The 27,208-nt window shown below is 37.0% G+C and overlaps 1 protein-coding gene across 1 annotated transcript; it reads left to right on the top strand.

Moving 5' to 3' along the window:
• The first annotated feature begins 274 nt into the window (after positions 1 to 274).
• On the top strand, positions 275 to 26,968 carry aldh1a2 (aldehyde dehydrogenase 1 family, member A2). The gene is made up of 13 exons (XM_038277983.1): positions 275 to 570; positions 9,852 to 9,956; positions 10,206 to 10,346; positions 10,684 to 10,813; positions 12,883 to 12,944; positions 13,592 to 13,720; positions 15,547 to 15,660; positions 20,952 to 21,054; positions 22,928 to 23,112; positions 23,318 to 23,482; positions 24,391 to 24,548; positions 25,337 to 25,411; positions 26,260 to 26,968. Exons 1-13 carry the CDS (start codon positions 454 to 456, stop codon positions 26,330 to 26,332), a joined length of 1,557 nt encoding a protein of 518 aa, XP_038133911.1. The 5' UTR covers positions 275 to 453; the 3' UTR covers positions 26,333 to 26,968.
• The last annotated feature ends 240 nt before the right edge of the window (positions 26,969 to 27,208 follow it).

Below are 27,208 nucleotides of genomic sequence, written 5' to 3'. Positions count from 1 at the left end.
AAGTTAATAAGCTGAGTTATTATCAGTGCTGAGCGCACGTATGAGATAATCAGTTCCAGACCTCTGTGATAACTCGCCACAGGCACCATGAGCATGATATTTGTGTATGTAAAACAATGAATAAGTATGTAAAAAGCTCCAACTGTTGCTGAGCGAAAGCGACTGGGGGAAAGTGGAGAGCGCGCGGTGGGAGAGTAGGTGGGGTGCGCGTGTTCCTCCTCCTTAACACGCATGGCTTGAGGTCATTTATGTAAATGCTTGGATTTAATTTTCAAAAGGACGGCCCTTTCCCCCCCACTTCTGTCCACCCAATGAAAACCAACCACAGCCGACACCTGGCTATAAACCCAGGAAGGAACCCGAAGCTCTAATCAGAAATCGAGTAGAAGAAGGGGAGAAAAAAAGGCGCAGTGAGCAGGGAAGCAGGCAGGCAGGAAGACGAGCGGAGCCGTGATGACTTCAAGTAAGATCGAAATCCCAGGAGAGGTGAAGAGCGACCCGGCTGCTCTCATGGCATCCCTCCAGCTGATGCCCTCCCCGGTGCCCAACCCGGAGATCAAGCACACCAAGGTCTGTTTCCGTCCTTTCCTCCGACGCGCATACGCACAGCTCCAAACTTTATCCAGAGTTCCTGCCGCTTCCACGCAGACAATATCACTTTTTTAATATTTAAACTCCCAAATTAAATTTACAATGCAATGGAGAGACACTTAAGTTTTATGATTTCTCTTAAATGCATAAAACTAGAGGTTGTAAATACTGTCTGTAGACTATCAATAAATTGAAGAAAGAAATACCTAACACACTACAGCGCTTCTAAGATTATGATTTAGTGCTATCATTAATTCACTTAAAGAGCCCACATTAAATGTAAAGTAGTTAACGAGGCAATAGTCAAGACGTGCGCTCATTTTCTAGGCGCTGGTAACACATTTACAACCAGTCACATGCTCTTCCTGTCATGTTATTGTTTTAATTTATTTATATATATATTTCTTTTATTTTACCTGGACTGCAGACGTGATTACATTATTTCACGTCGCTGCAGGAAACCAATTTGTAAACTTCATTTTTATGAGGCTATTAATATTTGATAGAAAACAGCCAAAATGGAACAAAAAGCCTCTCTGTTTTTCATTTCATTCTCTCATTCTCATAATGAAGCTTTTATGATTTTTTTTTGGCCTCTTAATTTACATCATAATAGCTTACAGTGAAATTAGGCCTCAGTGGAATTAAAATGAATTCAGTCAAATGCCAGGGACGTATAGTATTCCCTTTTTTTATATCGTTTATTATAGCAAAACACCTTCGAATCCAAATAGCAGCTAAAATATGACATGGGTGAGAGTTTATCTTTTATTGACCTGAAGTTAGACAAGTGGAGAAATTGTTTGGTGGGTGAAATGTGTGTGTTGTACTTGCTGGTTGGCTCTAATGGCAGATAGAGAAATAAATGAAGAGAGAAAAATGGATGAAATAATAGTATCTGGTTTGTGCTATAAATTTTGGTACATTTGAATAAAGAGCAATCAATCTAAAATAATGCATCTGAGCCATATTTCACTGATATCCGTCTGGTTGATCTTAAATATTTATTTGTCTTTCTGAGCCCTTCATATCTTGAAAGTAGATTGGTTTAATCAGCTCCCTCTTGGATCCCTGTAGGAATGTGTATAGTTAGAGGTCTCGGTCTCAGTGTTGAGCGCTCAGGAAGCTTCAGTTTGTGGCCTCCCAAGCGGTCCTTCCGCAGAACAAGTGTTTTTTATGATCACAAGACAAAGGGCGCTAACAGAGGACAAATTATTGATAGCGTGCAGGGAGTAACTGCTCTGTGTTAACACATACCTCGGTATTTTGAGTGCAAAGGCCACACGGCTGCATTGCATATAGATACATGTTGCAGGTTCAGTTCTTGGATCCTGGATGTTTTCCTAATCCTGCTGCAGGATTGGAAACAATGTTGTATAGGAGCAAATTTGGGAATTAACCCCAAGACTCTGGATCTTGGAGTCCCGGCTCAGGGGACTAGAGGGCAGAAGGACCCTGATTTATGAGCACCCTAGAAATTAGCTCTCTTCGCACTAGGCTCCTTTACTACACCTCACAGAAATATGCAAGAAAGACAGCATTGTTTCTTGAATTTGCTCATTTTGGGATATAAATATCCAATTCTTCATAAGTTCTTTATAAGAATTAACAACCTTTCAACAACCTTTAAAACTTTTGGATATTTCAAACACATGGATTGCCTCATATGTGCCTGTACATTATCATGCCTTGACAGATGTCCTATACAACAAAGAAACATGTGATTAAAAAGGGTTATTGCCACTTAGGTCTGGCCCTTGTCCCTTCACCGAGTCATGAACTGCTCAACGTTCAAAGTCACATTGTGTAATTGTTTTGGATGTCTCCCTTTGTGTGCTGATCTGGGAAAATAAAATACTAGTTTGCATTTTCTTTAATTAACACTTTAATTTAGTGCTAAAACCACATCCAGTTTTATTTATTTATTTTTTTTGCTCTGTTCCTTTACCCCCATGTTTATGAGCTCCAACAGCTGGAAGAAGTACTTTAAATGCTGATAAAGGCTGATATGACAGTGTATTGATGTTTGATGAATTTACACTATTAGCAGAGAAGAGGAAGAGTGAGTTTGTTAAATTCATGCTCCGTTTAGCAGGTGTTACCTATGGCCTTTGTGGGGTTTTTGCACAGCTAAGTGATAATGAGTTGTTAAACCAGACGCTCGGTGGGACAAATTTAACAGGAGGGGGAATAAAAGCAGCGCTTTGCTCCTTTTTATTTTCCGCTTTTACAGAGCAGTCTATAAAAGTTTTAAGCGTGTGTTTAAGAAAGCAATGTTAATCCAACATTGAATTTTGTTAGATAAAATAAAATGTTTTATGATTGTTTTTCTTCACATTACTGAAAGACTTTGTTGACTTCAGTTGTTTATTGAGAACATTTTTGTCTTTAACCATTTCCGCATTGGTTTTATTGAGGCTGTTCTTGGATAACAAGCTTAGATAACACTCCCACAAATCTAGAGAACTAAAATCTACTAAAGGTGATTAGCCTTGTGAAGTGTGTGAGAGTTACAGATCTCCTAATCTAATCAGATGTTATACTTTTTTTGTTTGCATTGCTCACGGTGACATAAATGCCCACTTTTACCACAGGAACCTGCTCTGATTCTTCCTGCTGAGAACTTGTCTATTTGTAAAGCAGTTAATGCGGAGAGATCCTCTTTGGTTTGCATGAAGAGGAGACACCATCAATCTGTCACTGATTGAGATAGTACAGATGGAGGCTTGGGGCTCCCTGAAGCTATGGTGCTGTCCACTGGGGTGTAAATTATGACCTTGCCTCACTGTGTGGGTTAGTGGCCCCACCTCGCCAGAGCCTGACCTGTAGTCCTGGAGTTTTTAACTTCAAAACCACCATCTTACAGCGATCAAGATCAAACAGAGTCCAAAGTTAGAGGATACGGCGTAGCTAGATGATTTATCATGACGGGCACAGCAAGAGCCTTCTCTCTTCCTTCTTTCTTCCTGATGCTTATACAATCTCACAAGCGCGCAAAGCTCCAAAACGCACATCTCTTCAGTTGTGACAGGCTAAGTGTGCACCGCCATTAATGTTTCCTTAAGTGTGAAATGCCCACTTGTGCAGCGAATGTAAATTACCATCTCAGCTCTGACGTCAGCATCACGTCCCCATGTCTCTTAATCACAGTTGAAGGGAGAGCAGTGACAGGGAGGTTACCCCTCTAACTTCCACATTGTTCTTTACTCAATGTGTAAATCCTTCTGGTGTCATTATAACAACAAAAAGAAAACACCTTTGGCTTCATAAATCTGTTGCTCTGAACTCCTCCTTTAGTGCACACACAAAACGGCCCTCCTAAGTGCTTATTTGTCTGTGAAAGAGCATGACATTTCTTTATAAATTACTTCCTCTCCATCTACTGGTCCCCAGAGTGAAACTATGCAAAAATTTTCTTTTAACACTCCCTTGACTTGAGTTTTAAAGAAGTGTAAAGTACACAGGAAACCTGTCAAACCCTCAGTAATTAGAGCAAGGAGGTCAGTTTTCATTGCTGATGCATTGAAATGAATCTGTTGTTTTTCTTTCCTTCATCAACCCTTCAAAGCCTCATGCAAGAAATAATAACTGAAGGAAATTTTTTCCTTTGCTTCACTTTAAAAACATCTTTAAAATTGATTGGTTTAGTTATATTTTTATACATAAGGCTATTGCAGTTATTTAAATATAACGAAAAATATATTTTGTGTGTGCTCTACAATACATGGTACATGCAAACAGAATTTATAAAGAGTGTAAAAAAGCAGTTGAAAGCAGATTTTTACATAACAGGTAAAAAGACAAACAACCCTTTTGTTGTCTAGCATTAAATTAGATTAAACTTTTCTTATTTCATGGTGAGTTGTGTTTAACCAAAGTATTTCTATTTGTAAAATATCAGGATAAAAATCTAAGTTACATCTGATTTCTTCAAATGTATAATTTTACACACAAAATAGATATTATGCCATAAAACATGTTATAAACACCATATCATGACTGTGAAAGAAATGTTAATAATGGTTAAGTGAGAAAAATTGAGCTGATTGAAGGTGAACCATTTGCTTCTTTGTGTGACATCAACGAAAACTTGAATAAAACAATTCAGAATATCAGTAAGATAAATACCGACTTCTATTCTGTCCAAAAGGTACACTGAAGTACAATTACATGTGAAATATTTAATTACATATTTTGGAGCAAAAATGGCCTATCTACCCGACAATTAAGCAAAAAACTTAAAAGATGCTGGTGGAAGTTTGAAAGAGATCGTCTTCATCCACAGCAAAAAGAGTTTTGGTCAAACATGAGCTGAAAAGCCACTCAGCGATGAAGAGGCCATTATGACAAAAGCAACATCAAAACACTAGATGAATGTTTCCAAATCCATCCATCCATCCATTTTCTGTCACGCGTATCACCAGCGGGGTCGCGAGGGGTGCTGGTGCCTATCTCCAGCTATAGCCGACAGGGCACTCCATGGACAGGTGGCCAGTCCATCGCGGGGCAACACAGAGACAAACAGGACAAACAACCATTCACACTCACACCTAAGGAAAATTTAGAGAAACCATTTAACCTAACAGTCATGTTTCTGGACCTTCTTGCTGCAAGGCGGCAGTGTTACCCACTGTGTCACTGAGCAGCCCCCCTAGGCATGGACAATTTATTATTAAAGAATCTATTTATAGGATCTAAGAACAAGAAGATAAAATGAGGATAATATGCAAACTGGATTTATAAATAGACAATGAGCAGATTAATTAATTACAACTTGGTTTAAAGTACAAAAAGTTAATATTTCAGAGTGACCGCCTCAAAGCTTCAATTTCTGCACCAAAGAAATCAGGGCTTGATTTGTGGACACAGGTGAAAAGGTTTGTGTCAGCAAGGTGGCCTATTGACCTGACTCAGCCATGATAGTTCTGTTAGACGGAATTGGCTGTTATTGCAGTAAGTTATTGTGAAACGTGAATATATATATATATATATATATATATATATATATATATATATATATATATATATATATATATATATATATATATATATATATATATATATATATATATATATATATATCGAAACAAATGTTGCTCTACATTTTGGCATTTTGGTAGCAATAAAAATACTGGTCATTGTGACAGACCTACAACAGAAAACATTTCGTCTGAATCATAATGCTTGAAATTATAGTATCCTTTGTGATGTGTTGATAATATATGGTTTCAAATATTCATTCAACCAGACATATGCTCAATAAAAATCATGGAGGTTATGAAAACAGCCATAACTTAGTACTGCATAAATCCATGTTTTTGTCACATAATCTTATCACTCAAACACATGGTGGCAAAAAAAAAAGTCAAAGGCAAGGAAAGGGGTTGTTCTCTCCAAAATGCAGGAGTGCGGGATGGCATTGTCTCTGGGAATATGAATGAAAAACATGAAGGCTCCATGATGTCAAACATGTGAAAAGAGCCAGGAAGAGTAAAAAAAAAAAGGAACCACCGACCGCTCACCCCTTTCACATGCTCTCCTCACTTGTAACAGTAGTAATTATAATGACTTTTGAAACCCACCCAGATGTAGAAAGGAAACAGAGGACTTGCAATAGGGGAGGATATGAAACTTCCTGCTCAGACGAACCGTTTTCAGAGCCCGTAGGACACGTCTGGGCTGCGGGATCTCGTGGTGTTATGCATAAACACACACACGTCCTTAATCCAGCCACCATCCTCCCTGCTTTAAAGAAAAAAAAGACAAGGGGCTTCACACATTCCTTTGGCCTGCTAGCATCTGAGTGTGTAGAAACAAAGAGCCAAACAGATGTTTCGCTGGCAGCAGAAAGTATTTTGGCTTCACCTACTTCCTATTACAGGGCACTTAAAAAAATAATTGTCGCAAAATGTTAGGAAAACCTTTTACTCAACGGTTTTCTTTAAAGGAAAGTCATTGTCAAAAATAATATCTTTACACAAGGAAGCAATTTGTAGCTGATTAAAACTGTAGTGACAAAAAAAGCATAACTTTAAAACATGTGTGTTTACATTTACATCATATCCTATCTTTAGGTTAAACTCAAAATAAAGCTCAGGCAGGTGACATGACTGACAGCTTTCACTAAAAAGCACAGCCGCTGCTAAATATTTGCAGCTGCCCTGTGACCTGTGCAGACATTCTTGGCTTGTATGCTCTCATCTACCTCAGGTGTGCATCGCACAGTGCCTTGCAAAAGTATTAACACTCTTTAACCTTTAACCTTTTTAGATATACCTACAAACTTTAACGCATTTGGATTTCTCCCAATAAGCCAGCATGAATGTGAAGAAAAAACAAAACTATGCAAAGCTGTTAAAATGCATATGCAAACATTTCATTTTGAAATTACGAGTCACTTTCATTGAGTCAGCTGTGGCTCAGTGGAGTGTCCTTAAGCAAGCATGTAACCTTAAGCTTCCTAACGATCTGCATAGTTGTGTATATGTGCATGTTTCTGATTCTAAGCCGACGGATGCAGCTTTAGCATCAAATGCTATTCTCTGGTTAGTATGGCAACTAAATCACATATTATTTCAGTCTAGTTATCATCTTTATCCAGTCCATTTTACCTTAGTAACCAATTTTCTTCATAGATCACTTTAAATAGATTGTAATTTTAGTCATTTCAGTTTTAAAAAGCTGTTCTGTCAGGAGAAAAACCATGGCCCTCTGGAGGAGCTGCAGAAATCTACAGCTCAACTGGGAGAATATTCTGAGATAAATTCTACATACAGTATTTATAACAGCAATCATATGGAACAATGTGCCTCAGAAATTTAGACCAAAATTGACTTTTTTGATTAACAATTAAAACCCTGTTTTTGCTGGAAAACAAAATCAAACTATTAAAATCGACTTTCATACATCATCTCCACATTAAAATGTGGTAGAGGACATGGGCTGCTATAAAAGTTATTCTTTAGCTGGGATAGGAAAATGCTCAAAATATGACTTAATACAGGGCCATTGAGGATGGAAAGCTACAAATGGCCAATCAAAGCAACAATTAAATGGTTCAAAGTATAATGATGTTCTAAAATTGCCAAATCAAATTCCAGACAATGATCTAATTAAATCGATGTCAAAGCCCATTCATTTCATGTTACTATTTTACTATTTTACTGAAAAGAATGGAAAACATTTTCAGTCTGGTAAGGCTTACTTATAGTACAAGGTTTTTATTCAAAGAATTGACCAGTTTCAGATTTTATTTGTGAAGATTTTACATAAAATGTTCCTACCAGTAAGTCATGTCTTCCTGTCTGATAAAATACTCTCCCAAAAAGACCCTAAGTTAATATTTAAAACATGTAGAAATAGTTTAAAGGTCATAATCAGTTTTGCACGGCTCTGTATATCTCAGCTTAGACTCTATTGCAATACTTATTCAATCTAATGAACAAAACTGAACTATTTAAACTGTTTTAAATAAAAACTTTAATATTTTGTGATTAAAGAAGATATTTTGCTGCAGTTTTTGATGAACTTTCATAAACTCAAAGTGATTATGTGAAGTGATAGCAAAGACCCTGCAGGGAAAGGGAAAAGAAAACACCATTAGTCATTTGAAAATGTGCACCCATGCACTTGTTTTTTCATCCTTGTGTTCTTTGCCCCCTGTCCGAGCGATCCTAAAAGTAATTTTAAGAAACCTTGAGAGTTGATTTACAACCCGGGCCTGTCATCTTAATCAAGTTCCTCAATGGAACCGGGACAAAAGTCTAGCACCAGTCTGAGCTCAGCAAGAGGGCAGAGCCAAGCGGCAGCTGACAGTGGTCCTTTTCTGGCCGTGATTTAGGTGGGGCCTGCTCCATAGCGTTTTTTTGTGCTTTATCCCCTCTCCTTTAGTGGCATCCAACGAGAGGGGTTACGCCACGGATAAAGCTACCCATGGTCTGCATTCTTGCCCAGGCTGTTGAGGCTGTCAGGGGGGCTTCTCTGATTTAGGGCGCCCCACTTCAGTGGCCCCTATAAATTTAAAAACTAATTCAGTGCTCTGCAGGACTTTTTGTTTTTTTGCGGCAAGCCTTCTTCTCTTTAAAGTTACTGACAATTTTATGAAGTGCTCTTAATGAGCAGCAGATTAAAGGTGGCCTCAGATGGGAAGGCATAGAGGAATACATGTTAGAACCGAGCAATGAGTCGCAACCTGTGTGTTTCTGTGTGTGGTGGATGTTAACTTTGGAAATATCTCAACAATTCATGCATAACTCAGTCAGTAAGCTATATGTCATAACAGTCTGAGAGATTATGCAAAAAAAAAAAAAGTTTACAGCCAATTAAATAGTACTTAACAGGGGGTGTTTATTGGGGTAAACACGTTGGAGAGTTTAGCAGGACTGAGGCCGGTGGGATACTTGAACCCTGCCTCTCAGATTTGTTCTCAGAGCATCAGAGGAAAAGGATGGTTAGAGCACATGTATACACAGAGGGATCTTTGCCAGCAGATGTTCTCCTTGCACTCTATCTATCAGAAGGACTGACAGCCATTAAAAACAGACTGTGAGCACTCCTCCTAATGAATCTAAACATGTCTCTTTCAACAGACACACCTCGCATTTTGTTGTACTTTTCATCTCCGACCCCAAAAATTCTCTCTCTGTTACTTTGCTGACACAATTCTCACTTTCTTCAATTGTCTAAACATTTATTTTTCTTTTGCTCTTTATAGACATTGAAGATGTCCTGTTTGGAATCCCAGGCGGTTGTTTAACGGAAGACTTGCTTTAACGCTTCACAGAAACCAAGCACAGCACGTGGTTTATGATCTCGTAAATGAGCGCTGATGTTGTGAAACGTGTGTCTTTGTGCTTGGGGGTGGCTGGGGGTCTTGTGTCAGATAGGGATTTATCCCCCTCCAACCCCACCTACACACACAAAGTCTCACACTCACCCACCCCCTTTGTCTGCATGGTGGAGCACTCCCCAGAGAGCAATGCTGGACACACAGGAATCTCTGTCCAGATTTCCAGAGATTCTCCCATATCGCTTACATGAGAGGCTGGACATGCTGGGCCTACTGCCTAAGAGCTGTTAGTCTTTCAAAGACTGCAAGGACTCTGCTGCAGCCACTATAGTATTACAGCCTGGTTACTTAAAGTGACATAAATGTTTGATATCAACAGATGTAATCATTATTTCCACTCATTGTTGTAATATATCAGCTTTGAATGTGAGCTTAAAATGTGGCTAAAACGTGAACGCATATCTTCCTGCAGATTTTCATCAATAATGAGTGGCATGACTCAGTTAGTGGGAAGGTCTTCCCTGTCTACAACCCAGCAACTGGAGAGCAGATCTGTGAGGTCCAGGAAGCTGATAAGGTAAGTCCACAAAAACCCAAAGTATTAAAATAAAAAAAAATAAAAAAATCTAACATAATAACAACAGTAGACCTTCATCAGAAGCTCATGTTGTGTGTAAACTTCTAAATTTAAAGAATTTCATTTTCTTTAACAAATCCCTTTCTGGAAAAGAAGTAATCCTTACTGATATGGATTCTTTGGTTGGAAATACGGTCAAATATCAAGGAAGAAATAAGGTTTTTATGTTGTGATTATTAAATCTTGCAGGCTGACGTTGATAAAGCTGCGCAGGCTGCTCGCCTTGCCTTTTCTTTGGGCTCGGTCTGGAGAAGGATGGATGCATCTGAGAGAGGACGACTGCTGGCAAAACTGGCTGACTTGGTAGAGCGAGATAGCGTCTATTTAGCAGTAAGTGCATGACAACTTGGATTTTCATCGGTGCAAAAGCTAACTAGGTTCCTAAAAAGTGTTTTAAATTTGATCATTTTCTACCTTTCCATTTTTATTTCCTAACTCCTCCTCCACCTTTTATTTCCTCTAAAAAACCTGCCTTTTTCATCTTTGCAAATAGAAATATTTGCTTTGCCTTAAAGAGAACTGAGGGGCTGTATTTTATAGTTTAATGTTATCTTGGTGTCACTTTTCACCAGTGAGTGAGTGTAAAGGATGAATTGGTTCAGAATTATGTGAAGTTCACAAGGTTATATCACATTTTTCCTAATATCTCTCCCTCTTCTTGACCTAGACTATTGAGTCGCTGAACAGTGGGAAGCCTTTCCTGCCCACCCTGTTTGTGGATCTCCAGGCAACTATAAAGACTCTACGGTACTTTGCTGGATATGCAGACAAGATCCATGGAACCTCCATTCCGATGGGTAGGAGCTTCCTTTGAGTAAAGACAGCAGCGTTTATGGAAATAAGATTGATGAAGATTGATTTAGAGACCAAAATGAGATTCTTTCGGGGTGAACATGGTGGTTAGGATTGGGATTATAATCAACACTTATTTGTGGTAAAATATGAAAAGCTGTCAAATACAAAAATATTAATTACCGGTACTTGATTTTTTTATTTAGTACCATTTCTTTATCACAAATTTCCGTCTGGGTGTTCTTAAACATCTACAAACATGTAAGAGAGTTATCTTTTCTTTTTTTTAGCAATATACAATATACAACATTATTAACCTAATTTTTCTATTGTATGACTTTTTAGGTAATACAAAAGAAAAGGTCTGATTTAAGTTATTGCCAGTCAGACATTCATTAGGATTAAAGGAAAATTCTTAAACAAATTTTTAACAAACTATAATTCATTACATTTTATGTTCAACTGTCCTAAAATATAAAATATTTTGAACATTTTTACCCAGATTTCTCTTCTGATGCATGAATGAATATATGGATGGGTGGATGCATGGATAGATAGATAGATAGATAGATAGATAGATAGATAGATAGATAGATAGATAGATAGATAGATAGATAGATAGATAGATAGATAGATAGATAGATAGATAGATAGATAGATAGATAGATAGATAGATAGATAGATAGATAGATGAATGGATATGTTAACCTTTATCAGATTTACTTAAATACAAGTTATACAAACCAATAAAATTATAGTAGAATTAAACAGGATTTGTCACTTAGCTCTTGGTTCTTTAGAATTTCTTTAGCTCCAAGATTTCAGTATTTAGCTATGATAGATTTTACATAAACAGTGTTTTTATACCAAGAAAGAAAACAAATTGGTGGATAATCAAAATCCTTGTTATCCATTCACTGTTCTAAGGTTGCAGCCACCAGTTTCGTCCCCTTGACACAGTTAAATTTGCTTTTTGAAGAGGTCGGCTGTCGATTTCAACAGGAAGGAGAAAAAAAGAATGAGAGCGAGGACATGAGAAACCTGTTGATACCACTGCATTGTTCCTCTCAAAGCTTCTGTTATTCACTGCTGCCAGACCGGCAGCGGTGTGCTTTCTTCCCAGGGCTGTGCTCTGAGCTTCTTTCCTCTTGTAGGCTTTTCACATTAAATAAGCCGGGATATTCCTGTAGCTTGCATGATGTAAGCGGCCGTGTTTGTTCACCTGTCAAGATACGCTGCAGTACACCCACCATCAACAGCCCCCTCTGTTTGTCTGGTTTGTTAAGCCAGGCTTGTGGTATTAAATTTGTATCAGAGGCAGCATGACATGAATAGGGAGTGTCATTATGTAGAGCACCTTTGGCTACACAGTATGGTATCGTTTACATCGCTCGTTCCAAATTGAAATCCAAGTCGATTGTCAGCGTCATAGTTTCACATAAGCCTCGCAGACACTTGAGTTTCTCTTGAAAATCTCAGCTCACTGTGCAAACGGCTTTAAAATGATCCAGCACCCTTATTGGAATAAAATGAAACAATGAGCATATGGGAAGTTTCACTGCTGTTTACAATCTTCTACTGTTTCCCACAAAAGAAACAACCCCTAAATATTTGGCTTGTCATCTTCCTCTGATCTTTCTTTCCAAGTGCAACATTAGGCAATAATCAGCTGACCACTGTTGTATTAGATTCATACACACATTTCTCAATAAAGATTGTTTTCGTGGAGCGTGAACAAGCATGACACGCCCTCCGTAACAACCTCCTTTTACTCAGCTAATGCAAGAGGAATGAACAAACCTTTCCAGCATAACACCCATCTGTATGACCTAAAGCGCACACACACACAGGGCTCGAAACGTAATCTCTCACCAGGGTAAAGGAAGCAGGAATGTTCAGCATGGATTCATTTACAAATTAGCATGTAGAGTTGACAACACCAATGGTGTCGGATGGTGAATTTTCAACATGTGTTTGAGTTACTTTTCAAGCTTTTCAGCAAAACTTGGAAATTAGTAACTCAGACTGGACAATTTTTGTAACTATGTATGTCTGCTTGTGTTATCTTTCACAGATGGAGAGTATATGACATTCACCAGATATGAGCCTATTGGAGTTTGTGGGCAAATTATCCCCGTGAGTATAAGTCTTTCTTCAAGGGACATGTACAAGAACGAAAATGAAAAGTCAGATAAGAAAGACCTGGCTGAGTATGAAAGAGAAACTGGCCAGTTTATTGGATTATGTTCATGATTTTCCAGTAATTCCCTGACAGTCATTGTTTATTTTGGTAAGACCCACTCAAAAAGCCCCCCCCCCCCCCCCCCCCCCCCCCCCCCCCCCCCCCCCCGAAAATGACTATGCCATTGAGGTTGAGTAATGATAAATGAGAAGAGAAGGGATTTCACGTGTTCGGCTTTCAGGGAGGGAGAATGACGAGAAAGGATGAAGGAGACACTGCTGATTGTGCAAGCGTGCAGAAAGCATGTGGTTCTGCCCCCAGCCCCATGGGTTCCTCTGTAAGGCAGAAATAACACAGGCCTGCGTGTTGTATAGCGATACGGCTCTATTGCACATGTGTTGCAATTTCCCGACTTTCTCAGAATGCTGTGGGAAGAAAAAGCACTGTACCAGTGCCGAGAACATTTTCTCACTTGACTTTGTTTAGACAGAATGAAAATGAGAGTAAGTGACTTAAGAGCAATGAGTTATTGAACTTGACTTGTGACCACCCAGCGTGTCAGTTGCTTGATTTGTCTGGCTTGTGTGCTTGTTGTGCACAGTGGAACTTCCCTCTGATGATGACTGCGTGGAAGCTGGGCCCAGCGGTGGCGTGTGGAAACACTGTCGTTCTAAAACCAGCTGAGCAGACGCCACTCACCTGCCTCTATATAGCTGCTCTCGCCAAGGAGGTATATCTTTTAGACACTCAATAGCACAAACACTGCCATACTTATAGTTTTTTTGTTTTTGCTAAAAGCACAAATTTTACCTGTGAATTTCCCCAATGCTATATTGTTTTGCTTACATCTTTAGAGTGAAGTTCTGGATTTTTTTTTCTTATTTTGGGGTTTATTGTGAATAATCTACAAAATAAGAGACAAATAAAAACCTGAAACGTAGCCCATACAAAATGTTTTCACTTCCTTTCACTCTGATACCAGGGATGAATTCAGAAGTTGCCTGAATAGTTAATCCTCAGAGGCTGTTTAGAAAGCCTCGTGAACACAGCAGGCAGGTCTAGGTTAACAACAAAACAAAAAGGCTGGGCAGTGGGTGCATCGATCAGAGTAACTAAGAAGACCCATGGCCATTTTCGAGGAAGTGTAAGGATCCACAGCTTTGGAAGGATAATACATTTTTTAAAGAAAAGCTGTTGTAGTTTACAGCCGAGCTCTTGCTCTGAATAGTAAGAAGAAAGTCTGATGCTTAGACTTCCTTAGACTAAGACAATTTTTATTGTCATTTTATATACACATAGTGTGTACAAAATGAAATTTCGTTATGTAAAAAGCTTTCAGACAGTAAATTAGCAGCAGCTTAGCAGTGAAATTAACATTTCCATTTCATAAAGTGCAGCAGAGAGTGCTGAATGAGAACATGAAAATGGAAGAAAGTGAATTGATTACATTGGACCAACTTTTACCTGCACGTAAAATTGCTATTTTAGAGAAAGGTTTATCTCCCTGCACATCAAAACAGTTCTTAATAATTGTTTTATTTACAATTTCCTAATAATATAGTCATAGAAGTTTGTCAGTGCTGCTTTCTATTGGAGCTTTTACACCACAAGTGACTCTAGATGCTTAAATAAGTGTTGTTTTTTTTGGAGAAAGTAAATTATTACTTCATCATATGAAAGTACTGTACAAAAGAATTGAGTCATTTCAGTTTACTTTATAATTAGACTCTAAAAATTTAAATTGAAGAAGAACAAATCCATCATAGAGACCTGACTCAGAAAAAATAATAAAACCACAACTAATATCAAAGGTGTGGTTTTATATCAACGATGGGTTTGTCTGGCTGCTTGGAGGCAATATTCAAAAACTTAACATTTTACGCAGTTGTGAACATTTCTTTTATCTTTAAAGCAAGGTGATTTTCTTAGCTTTAGAGAAGTGGAATTTGGATACTTGTTTGTTATTTCACAGATTTAACCTGAACACTTGTGAAATATAAACGCTGACACGTCACAAGAGAACGCTGACATACCAAATAAAAGATCTAAAGTATTATCTCATAATGTAATACAAACAGTTCAGCTAAGACAGTTGAGTCATCAGAAAGTATGATTAAGAACTCTAACAAATGTGTTTTTCATTTTAAACCAGTAGTGTGTGCTAAATGGGTTGCAGTGCATTGCACAGTGCACTTGCGCAGATATTCTTCTGCTTTTAAGAATCAAGATTGAGACTGAGCTGTCTGAACAAAATAAAAATAAACAGATGTGTAAGTTAAACAGCACAGGAACGATGCAGGCTCATATTACGATCCAGTCCCACTAAGTTATGTGCAAATCTAAGTGTCCACATCTGCTCGTTTTCCGGTGTGTCCTCTTCAGCTGCGCCTTCTTTGTTTAGGAGACTATCTGTCTGGAGCCCTCTTCCTTATGATCTTGGTCCCTAGTTAAAGACAGGTTGGGTGGGGTCTGGATTCCCCCCACAACGCCTACGGTTTTGCTTGGCTCTGCTGTCATCTCCGCTAAAGCTTGTTTCCTCTCATATTGTTTTGACAGGCTGGGTTTCCACCGGGAGTCATCAATATTTTGCCAGGATACGGTCCAACAGCAGGAGCTGCAATTGCTTCGCACATGGGCATAGACAAAGTTGCTTTCACGGGATCAACTGAGGTTTGTATTTCTCAGATCTCCAGCTGCTGCTTGCTTGCTTTTGTCACAGGGAACAAGTGACACACTGACCAACATGTGCAGAGCATAAGGAGCAGAGTGGGTAATAAGAGGATGTTGTGTGCGTAGTCCTAATAACAAACAAATGGGATCTTACATAAGATGCATAACATGTCATTAATTCTTGTGATGAGGCTTTGATTTTATCTTACACAGATGCACATCTGGTTAAAACCAGATATTTACATACACTGAATAAAAATAATCATATAATTGTTTTTTGCTGTCTGATAGTAAACTAGTAAACTATTATTTCTTTTATACAACAGTTGGGAATACTAAAATTGTTCGTTTTTTAAGTACAAGAAGACTTAGGCAGAGAGAATTAAAAATCAGTTTAAAACACAACTAATCTGGCAACGTGCTTTTGGTCATCTTCCATTTGGAACACCAATTTGTGTTTAAACCTTTACTTCCTAATTGCTATTTTGCTTCAACATCTCTATATTGTTACCTTCCTAAAATATTAGTTACATTTTAGCCTAAATTACCTCCTCATGTTGCTGGTCACTGCTTGCAAAATGGACAATATCACCAGTTGAGTGTATCATGCATTTCCACCCCTACTTTAATAATAGTCTGTGTCAAGAATGTGACTTTTTTTTGTGAACTTTTTAGTTTTTTACTAAAAATAAAAACAAACAAAAAGACTTTCACCATTATTTTAGGAACAACAATGTAATGGTAATCTTTTCTAACAATTCTACCTATTTTGTGAAGTGCAAAAGTCCCTTCTATAGAAAACAACCAAACATTATGATGCTACCTCTCTCTATCTCATAGTTTGGAGGGTGACCTTAGACTGGCAGGTTCCCTCCTTTTTCCCTCCAAATATAATGATGGTCATTGTTTAAACAATTAGTCTTAAGGCCACTCAAAAAAGATGAGTGGAGTTGTCTTTTGTTCTTTAACTGTACCTTTAAGAAAATGGCTTCTTCCTCTCTGATTGGCCTTTCAGTCCATATCAGGGCAGGACATTTTTCTTTGGAAAATTTCTCTTAGCTTCAGTCATCATCTTCACAAGTTTCCTAAATTGTAATTTTTGGTTTATACTGGAAGCACATTTTCAACCAAAAAACATATTTTTAGAACAAACAAAAAAAAAAAAAAAAAATCTTTTTTCTCAAAGGTATGTCGGCTGAAGATTCCCATGGTCTTTTTGCTTGCATTTGACTATTTGACCAAATGAATGTGGTGCCTTCAGGAATCAGGAAAGCATTCCCTAGGATAAACCAAACAAATAGAGATCCACTATTCTCCTTTTGCTATCTCTGAGGATTCTTTTAAAACTTCCACATAATGTCAAGCTATAAGGTTGTGTGGGGAGTTGCTTTAAAAAAGCTAACTCAAATTAAGGGAATTGCCTAATTCATATAAAGTTGTGAATATGAAGGAGATGGTAAAAATAGGTTTTGAAAAAACTATATTGTTAGTTTTTTTTGGCATTTAGTAAATATCATATTTTTGCACCCTTTATTGACCTAAAATGTATTTTGATGTAATGTGACACAGTGAGGAAATACAGGGTACATATAGTTTTATACAGAGTATTTAAATATATGGTTTGGTATTTTCCCTCTTATAGTATAAAATATATTTCCTTGAGATTTAGTGCATATATATATATATATATATATATATATATATATATATATATATATATATATATATATATATATATATATATATATATATATATATATATATATATATATATATATATATATATATATAATTTATAATATATATAAATTATTTGCACTATATATATATATATATATATATATAGTGCAAATAATTTCAGCTTTCTCTTCCATGTTAAAAACTTTTTTTCTTTATCTAACTGGATCTAGAGCGGATAAACCTCGATTTGTTTTATAGAACAGGAAAGCAGTGAATGCAAAGCAAAAGGAAATACCATTTTAGGTGTTGAGTGTTGTGGTCTGAACAGATTCCTGCGGCAGACATCAGAGAGACAGCAAGTAACGTCTCTGCAGATAATTTATAAACATCTGTCATGTCCACCTGACTACATTCTCTGTTCTAATCCTTCACAGCAATGCAAAAACGATGTGTTTATGAAGTACCTTTGAAAATGAACCATGTCTCCTCTGATTCATGTATGTTTGAGCTGTAAGCAACATCTGATAAGCCTCTGCATGCTCAGACATAACACTCCACTGCTTGGAGCCACATAGAGAAATGCTAAAACTGAAATCTAGCTAACCAAAGACAAAATTGCTGCAGTTATTGATGCACTGGCATTTTATTTAAATCATTGATAGGTATCTATGCTGCAACCCAAATAGATCATATCTACTTGCAGGAAGGGACTTACAGTTACGTCACTAACTGTGAGCAAAAATGAGTGATCAACAGATACAGGTACAGACCTACATCACTTTGGTCAGCTGTGTTTGTTTTATAAGTGCTTTACAAATAAAATTGGACTGGATCAGTCTAACCAATTCCCAATACAGTATGTGGTGCTGTTCTTTTAAGCCAATATTTGTATTTTTCGTCCCCATTTACCTAATGGGAATGACACAATGTTGGCCTATGTCTATCAAGACTGAAAATCAATCATGATTTCAAAATCACGTCATTTATTAATAAGTCAGATTAACAAAACAGTAACAACAGATAGATGCCAATGCATGGGTGAGAAATGGGGATATGAGCAACTTTTTTTCCCCAGGTAAATTAGCTAAATGTCTTATTACTCTTTGAAGGCAACAACACGCATCATTTCTGAGTTTCCTGATAAAGGGGCTGTTATGGACTGTTTCAACGACAAATATTACAAAACAGGGGAAAACCAAATTTTACCCCAGTTTCCTATTATTTTCCTATCTATGTTGGTACATTGAAAACATGTTCCACAGATTAGTCTATCTTTAAAAGATTTTCATCCATTCCATTTACATCTTGATTATTAGTCAAATAATCACAAAGTAGGTCATGCTGCTATTGGTTAGAGCTATTTCAATCAGTCATGGTGAGGTCATTGAAATACAACATAGGCAATACTTCTCTTTAATTGGTTATTTATTGTTTATCAAACCACAGGACACAAAGAAAGTGATATGGATACATCTATTATGATTTTATTGTTGTTATTCGTTCAGTTTAGGAACATTTTAAGGTCATTCACATCAATCTTGGATGCAGCAAGTGGAGCCAGTTAATGAACAATTGGCGATATGAAGGACTGTTTAGAGCAATGGAAATGGTGGAAGAACGGCATTTAAAGCGAAAGGGATAGGTGTTGTAGATGAGGTACTGCTAGACTGAATAGACCAAAGTACTGCTGAAATCATTCTTCCAGATGAAGCCCCATGAGCAGGCAGCGGTACTGGTGGAACTGTCAGCAGATTAGATTACATTAGTTTAGATTCCTATTTTGATTCTTGTTTACATAAAAACTATTTACACTGATATAGATTTTTTTTTAAATATCTGCAACAATGTAATCTGCAAATTTCTGCAACAGTTTAATTAATTACCTGACAAACATTAAACCTGAAAACAACCTGAAGCTGAGTTACAAAGTAATTGGCCTGTTTTATTCAGACGTAATCAGATATATTACTTTCAAAAAGACTTAGAAATAGTAAAAATAAAAGTTACAACTTCATCATCTATATGAGTATGTGACCTTGCAGAGCTTAAATGGAGATTATCTTGGATTTTTCTGAGTATACTGCAAATCATATTCTTACTGTGTCTGATTAAGATAAGACAACATAAACACAGAAACATAAATCTTTTCCTAATTATATGTTCACATTTTACGAGTGCCCCAGTTTATTTTGACTGTTTTCCCTGTTGTTTTTATATTATCTGGAGTCAATTAGTGTGCAAAAAAGGCGTCACTGTCAGAGACGGCTGATGCCCAGACGATGAGTCACTGGGCTGTATTAGAAATGGGGAAAGACACAAGCATCCCCTCACAGAGTTTGAACTACAGGTGGATTTTAGAGGGAAAAACTCATCCTGACTCATGTATCACTAGTACTCTACATAGAGGACTCTAAAGACCCAGCATGCTTTCCTTTACTCTGGGATAAGCAAATGCAAACCTCCACTGAGTCAGCCACTTTATGTTTCTGATCAAAGCCAGACAATATATCTTTTAAAGTACAAAGTCAAAGCAAGCGTTGTTTTTATGCAGCTTGAGAACCGGGCTAAACTTTTCTCTTATCATCAGTTTGCGCAGAAAGATACTGAAAGAAGATGATGCTTTTCCATGAGCTGGAGTGTTTTAGTTTAGACACTGAGTGGGTACTTTTCCACTTAATCTTGTCTGTTTCTATGGAAAGTAAAACAGGGATTGTGAGTAACAGGAAAGATGAGTACTTACCAGGGGGTGTTGGATTGTGAGGGAGCTAATATGGGAGGATTTTAAAGGTTTCTTATCTGTCTGCTTTGCAATGTCTCAGAAATACGGATTTATTTATTTTTTTACCCTAAACTCTTTAAAGAGGAAAATTGTTCTTTGCCAATATATAAATAGAATTAAATAACAAACCATAACAGCAGTTTGCAGCATAAAAACAACTGGCAAAGCCAGCACGGGATTCAATTCTCAAGTTAAAGTATGTGAAAATGTATAGCCTAAAATTATGACCTGTAAAATGACAAAACTTTTGCTTGTAATACTAAACATGCGGTTTTAAAATCATTTATGCATGTGAGTTTTCTGACCAAAGAGGGTTTTCCCCAAAGCTTTCTCAACAAAGAATGTAGCTCTTAAATGCTTTATTTATTGTTCTCCAGTGCTGGTTATGTGATATAATCTCTCCTGATAAGAAGTGAAGAGGAAACAATGATAATAGAAAGATAAGGAAAAAAGCCACAGGCAAATCCCCACTGGTTTTTCATATCAGAACACTGGACCAGTTTCATAGCAAACAAAACTTCCCACAGTTGGCTGGATCACAGGACACCACCCACACACCTTGTGGTTGCCTCTTCCTGCCCCTTGCTACATATCAGATGCTGTTCCAAGCTGAAACATCATTTTGTTTTCCTGCCGGTGTCTGCGAAAAACCCGTAATCGATATTCATGCTCTGTGTTTGCTGAACTCATGTTTCATGCAGCTGGCCGACTGCTGCATTCCTTGTTTGGAGCAAAGCAGCTTCTTCAACTTATTCAGTGTCTTGGGATGATTTACTAAACTGGCTTCAAGCCTATCTCTCTTGGTAAACTTTGAATCTGTTCTTTCCACAAGGTTGGCAAGCTAATCCAAGAGGCGGCGGGGAAGAGTAACCTGAAGAGAATAACGCTGGAGCTGGGAGGGAAGAATCCCAACATCATATTTGCAGATGCAGACTGTAAGTTTCCAAGCAGTCAAAGTGCTTGTATCTAGAATATGTAATGGCCTTCTTCCAGCTGCTGCTTGTAAATATTGCTGCCATACAGTAATTAGGTGCTATTTGAGGAGCCTCAAAACGTCTGAAACTTACAAAGCTTTAAAAACACATTAGAAAAGGCAAATTAATTTCTTTTTTATTCTCACATCGCCACTCAATGGTATTATGAATGGCCTCGCACACTTCCCGTATCCAGTCAAACTTAAAACAAAAGAACCAACATCTCTAACTCTTTCTTTATGGCAGTGTAACACAGTGAAAAATAACTATTAGCCCAAACGTGTACCATTATGACAATGTCTCACACCACCATATCCAGCTGTTACATCTTTCTGATCCTCATCTATACAGTAAAGTTCTAGATTTAATAGACTTTCATACATAGTGACCATTCACTTTTTTCCACTAAAAATTGCTGGGGGGAAAAATGTAACTAAATACCTTTATGCATTTTTTCCCCTTAAAGGTGTTGTTTCTCATATGTAATTCTCTCTCATTGTTGCTCCTCAGTGTGTGAAAACAATAAAATGTCATTCAAATAAGACTAAAGTCAAAGTAAAATTGGGAATATTTAAAACAGCTGGAACTGACTGGACAGAAAAATCTAGACAGATGTTTCAAAGAGGAATACTGTAAAACCCTCTCACTGAATGATATAACTTTGTGGAATAGTGTAGCTGGTATTAGGTTTTGTCCTGCAGACAAAGAAGACTGATAGAGCAAAAATATTTAAAGCAAGGGTTCATTTAATAGAGTAAGAAACAATATTTTCTTCTGCTTTTATTCAAATGTTCACTGTCAGATTAAAGAGCTGAAAAAATCAGCTCATTTTAAGATTTTTTTCTTAACTATTTAACATTTTTACCACTTATTGCCTTTGGAAGGTTAGGTTGAACCTCCTCAAACATTGTCAAAAAATATTTATAAATCCCAACAATCTCTCAAATTAATGCATCGTTATTTATCCTCCAACCAAGATGAAGATGGATTTCTTAGAAACTTAAGATACTGAAAAGGTTAAGAAACAGACAGCAGACACTTTTTGTTAGAGACAGTGATATTCTACCTTTAGATAAGACATTTTCATTAGGGATTAAATATGATAAACAAATCACAAAACTCAGCTTATGCATTAGCAATAATGGATATCAAACCCTGATGATAGTCCCTGGATTCGATATTTATTGAGCTACTAAAACTGAAACACTTTTATGCAATGAAACAAAATTATTTAATTTATGTGATGTTATCTGTTTGTGCAAGTGTATGTGTGTGTATTTTTTTATTGCTTTTCACTGTAATTTACAGCAAGTTAAAGACAACAATCACAGAATTTGTCCAACATGAAAGGGGCAAACATCATGTTTTGTTTTCTAATGATCTAACAAGCCTATTTGTCTCTGTCAGCATTTTATTCAAATAAAAGACTACCTTATATCATTGAAAAGATTTAAAGCCTTAATGTGCTTTGAAAAGTTCTGGTTGAATGCGTTTTATGCAACCTGGAGGTGCCCAACCAAAGTAAGGGGGCAGACATTTTCAAATGCTTTCAACAGGCGTGAGAGGGGCTCACTGGGGCCTGTAAATCAAGAGAATGGACCCTGACTCAGTTGGGTGCTTCAGCCGAAACTAATAAATCAGAAGGGGTCCATTAACCCTTTCCGTCCTGTTGGTGTCGGATTTGCATAGGATGCCTACAGCATCAGCAAAAATGTCTTTCCTACGACATTTCCAGCAGTAGAACAATTGTTGATTGTTTATAGTCAATAGTTTCTCTTAATGAGAAAGTCACTTCTTTTATGTATTGATTTGCTAAAAAGTCTTTTCTTCACAGTGGATGTGGCGGTTGAACAGGCCCACCAGGGCGTGTTTTTCAACGCAGGCCAATGCTGTACAGCAGGTTCACGCATTTTTGTGGAGGATTCCATATATGATGAGTTTGTCCGAAGGAGCGTGGAACGAGCCAAAAGGAGGATAGTCGGCAGCCCCTTTGACCCTACAACTGAGCAGGGTCCACAGGTGAAATCTAGTTTGCTTAATCTTTTACCTTTTTACCTATATCTTTTTTTAAATCTGTTAAATTTAGCTTTCTATGTCCAAATCCCTGCATATCCTATTATTTTGGTTAGTCAATGAAATCTAAAGACAAATTTTTGGACTGGTGCAATGCAGGTGAATTCAGATTAATCATGTGTGTGAATTTGAATATTTTCGACCTCTGCAGATCAGTCGGGAGCAGCAGAATCGTGTGTTGGAGTTCATCCAGAGCGGCATCAATGAAGGTGCCAAGCTGGAGTGTGGAGGCAAAGCTCTGGGCCTCAAAGGGTTCTTCATTGAACCCACCGTGTTCTCTAACGTGACAGACGACATGCGTATCGCCAGAGAAGAGGTAAAACATTAGACAGAAGAAAAATTACAAATCATTTCAACACATATAAGTTAATATATGAGACGGCAGGTGTTGAAGTAAGTTATGTTTTTACAAGAGAAAAATTAGAGAAAGTCAAGATAATATGGATAAGGTCCATAAAGCATTGCTTTTTTCCAAAAATATGTTTATATGAGTAATAAAGCGTTATTATTATGATTATTATTAGTTTTAGGAGTAGTATTAGCATATTTCAGTAATAACTTATTTGAACCTTTTTCTTCTATATGTACAATTTAACAAAACACGATGAAAAAAAAAAATATATATATATATATATAAATATATATATGGTATGTTGTGTTTTTTTAAACTACTTAACAGCTTTTAAAATTATTAATAATTATTTCAAAATTAAAAATGGCATTCAATGACCTGATGAGGTTCTTTCCCAACCTTAAGTATATTAAAGAAAGCTAAATTTGTCCTTATTGTAAGCAAAAGAAAGTGGAGCCCTCTTTCACAGTCTGACCAACAGTGTGCAGAGAAGGGTAGAGAGGGTTATTCTATGCTCCATACATTTGACGATCATATGCTTACATTGGGAATGTCCCTAACATATCAGTAAAGGGATTTGAGACTTCAAGAATGACATGTTAGACAACTTAAATGACTGACTGATAGTCAGAGTGGGTGTTATTAGAAAAGCTCCAAATATAGCATCCATGAATTCAAGTTTAGAACGAAAAAAGAAATAAAAACAAGATTTGATGAGATCCCGTACAGAACATACCTAAATTAGCAGTGTCACATCATAATGTATACATTATGATGTGACACTGCTAATACAAATACAAATGTATTCTTTGATAACATATTTCTTTGCCCTCTCTCTTTAGAAATGAGAATTTTTTTCTGTCTGCCTGCAGATTTTTGGCCCAGTCCAGCAAATAATGAAGTTCAAAACGATTGAAGAGGTGATTGAAAGGGCCAACAACTCAGACTATGGTTTGGTTGCCGCTGTTTTCACCAGTGACATCAACAAAGCCATGACCATAACCACAGCCTTGCAGGCCGGCACTGTGTGGTGAGTTTGGTTTTCTGTAAAAAGCTCAATTTTTCATGTGGGAAAAATTAAACATTTCAGCCGTCCAGAACCTGTAAACTGACACCACACTCTAACTATTTTTACACACTCTGTTTTTTTTTGTTTTTTTTTCACCCAAGACTCACAGAAATGTGAGATGGAATTTGTGAGAACAAGATTCTGTGTAATCAGATGTGTATGCAGGAATTATACAATCACTTGTTGAGTTCTTTCAGGGTTGTTTGGTTTCATTTGTAATTACCTTCAGATGGTTACGAGTAATAGCAGAAGTACAGCTAACACACAGCATCTGCCAGAAATGTTTTGCTGCCTTTACCTCCGTGGTCTGGTAGCTGAACAAACATTTATATTACAACTTTGTCCTTCAGTTTTCATGTAGCATAGACTCACATAACCGTTAAGCATATGTTATCAAAGTATGTCTGATACCCAAAACCTACATGAAAACATTTACTAATTTAAGAGGAAAAACTTTAATTCTGTAAATTTTACCAGCAGTAATGCGTGTCTTTTAGTATTACCTAAATTAAGTTGTCTTCATCCGAAATCATTTTAACAGTTCTTTCCCAGCCAGTTGTAACTGAACTCATTCGAGCAGCACCAGGATTATTAGATGGGGTTCAACAGGTTATAAAAACAGCCTGTAGTGATGACTGCGATATATTTCAGAGCTGTCTTCCTTAATGCAGCTTATGTTGTACTTAACTTTGAAGCTAACCATAGGAGTCAAATGCATCAGACTGATCAATGCTTTGTGTATTTCCCAGGATAAACTGCTTCAATGCTCTGAGCACACAGTGTCCGTTTGGAGGATACAAAATGTCTGGCAATGGACGTGAATTGTAAGTATAATATATATATATTTTGCCTTCCCTATGTACACAGGTTAGCCATAATATCTCTGAAATGGACTTTGTGTTTCAAAACAACATTTCTTCAACTCAAATAGCTCTTTAAAAATTTTTAGTATTTAATATGTTATGCATCTGCAACAGTGTACAGTTTAAGAACAATTTTTATTTAGACCATTTAACAACGTTGTAGTTCTTACAGTCTAATATTGACAAAGGTTGTTGGAGGCCAGAAGTTAGCATGAATTTACTATTCATTCAAACAATTGAAAAGATATTTCTTTAGCTTTTATAGGCTAATTCACAGCATGGAGTTAAATTGCAGCCATACTTGTGCTTGGATTTGAAGAAACGTTTCCAATGCAATGTTTGCTATTGCAAAATCATTGACAATCTATAGAAAAGAAAGCAGCATTTATTTAAAAAAAATATATATATATACAGTACTATTGCTATTGTTACATTTAAAGAAAAAGAGAGGGGCGTTAGCAGATCTGTGTGCAAAAAGACAAATACAGGGTTTTTACAATTTATTTATTTGTGAGGAACAGGTAGACTTTTAAAGACAGATTGCATTATTTCTGCAAACTATTGTATGGAGCCTCTTAATGCAATTATACCATTTACTTAATTCAAAGAAAAAAAAACAGACAAAAAGAAAAAGGTATTTCCTGTTTTTGCAGCAATTAGCTTACAAAAATAATGTGTACCCATTTAATGACATTTAAGAGAGTAAGTATTAAAAAGGTTATTTGTCTTGTATATATTTCATGTAAACATCTGGTCTAGGAGTGTATATTATCTTGCATAATCAAAGCTATTACTGTTTCCTGTTTTAGAGGAGAAAGTGGCCTAAGGGAGTACACAGAACAGAAGACCATCACAATGAAGATGGTCTGCAAAAACTCTTAGAGGCGAACACTTCACCCAGAGGAGACCGTGTCAACTTCATCGTCACACTGTCCTCAGCAACAGACCACAACGACCGTCGAAACTAAATCTCTCTCCCTGGTTGAATTCAGGCCATATTCACCCACTGCCTGTGGTCTCTTCCATTAACTTAGCCCAGCGGTCAGCAGTTTCCCCCACAGCTATATCCATTGCGCTCATATGGTATACCTCCTCCACTAACGACACTAAAGCACTCACAGAGATGATTAGGGAGGCCTTTCTGACTGCGTGGTCCAATAACACCACCCTACCCAGCCGCTGACCCCCGACCGTTCCCCACACCAGGTGCTGGATGCTCAGAGACTCGGTCGCTGCACTTGCAATAAGCCCTTTACTAGCTACTTGTTATCTGTGGGGAGGTGGTTTTTCTTTTTGCTGTGCGGTATGATTGTCAAAAACTTGAGTCATTTACTTTGTTAGAATTTGCAAGAGCATGCCAGCTCATTCAAGACCACTGATATTTTTTGTCAGCTTCAGCCATGAAAAGATAAAATGTTAATTCAGAATTTTAATTGAATGCTAATTGTCTTTGTTTATATATTAGCTCATATGACCTAACACTGTATGTAAACCTTTGACCTGCATTAAGATGTTAAACTCTTAAAAAGCATTTTACTCTCACTTGTTAAAAAGAAAAGCAGAGTAGATGTATTTTAAACTTTTGTAACTGATATCATTGATGTCCATCTATGTCTGTGTTTATGTTTCTACAATCATATGGTATAAAATTATAAAATGACTGTAGTTTTTTTTTCAGTAAAACATTTTTTTCCTGTAAAATGAGTGAAAGTGTGTTTCATCATTTATTTAGATCTCTGTGTTAACATTTGCTCCCAA

This window comes from Cyprinodon tularosa, unplaced genomic scaffold, assembly GCF_016077235.1.
Source record: "Cyprinodon tularosa strain WSP-4 unplaced genomic scaffold, ASM1607723v1 ctg1365, whole genome shotgun sequence".
Taxonomy (NCBI): domain Eukaryota; kingdom Metazoa; phylum Chordata; class Actinopteri; order Cyprinodontiformes; family Cyprinodontidae; genus Cyprinodon; species Cyprinodon tularosa.
Note: the sequence above shows the minus strand (reverse complement) of the source record. Positions and strands in the feature narration are given on the sequence as shown.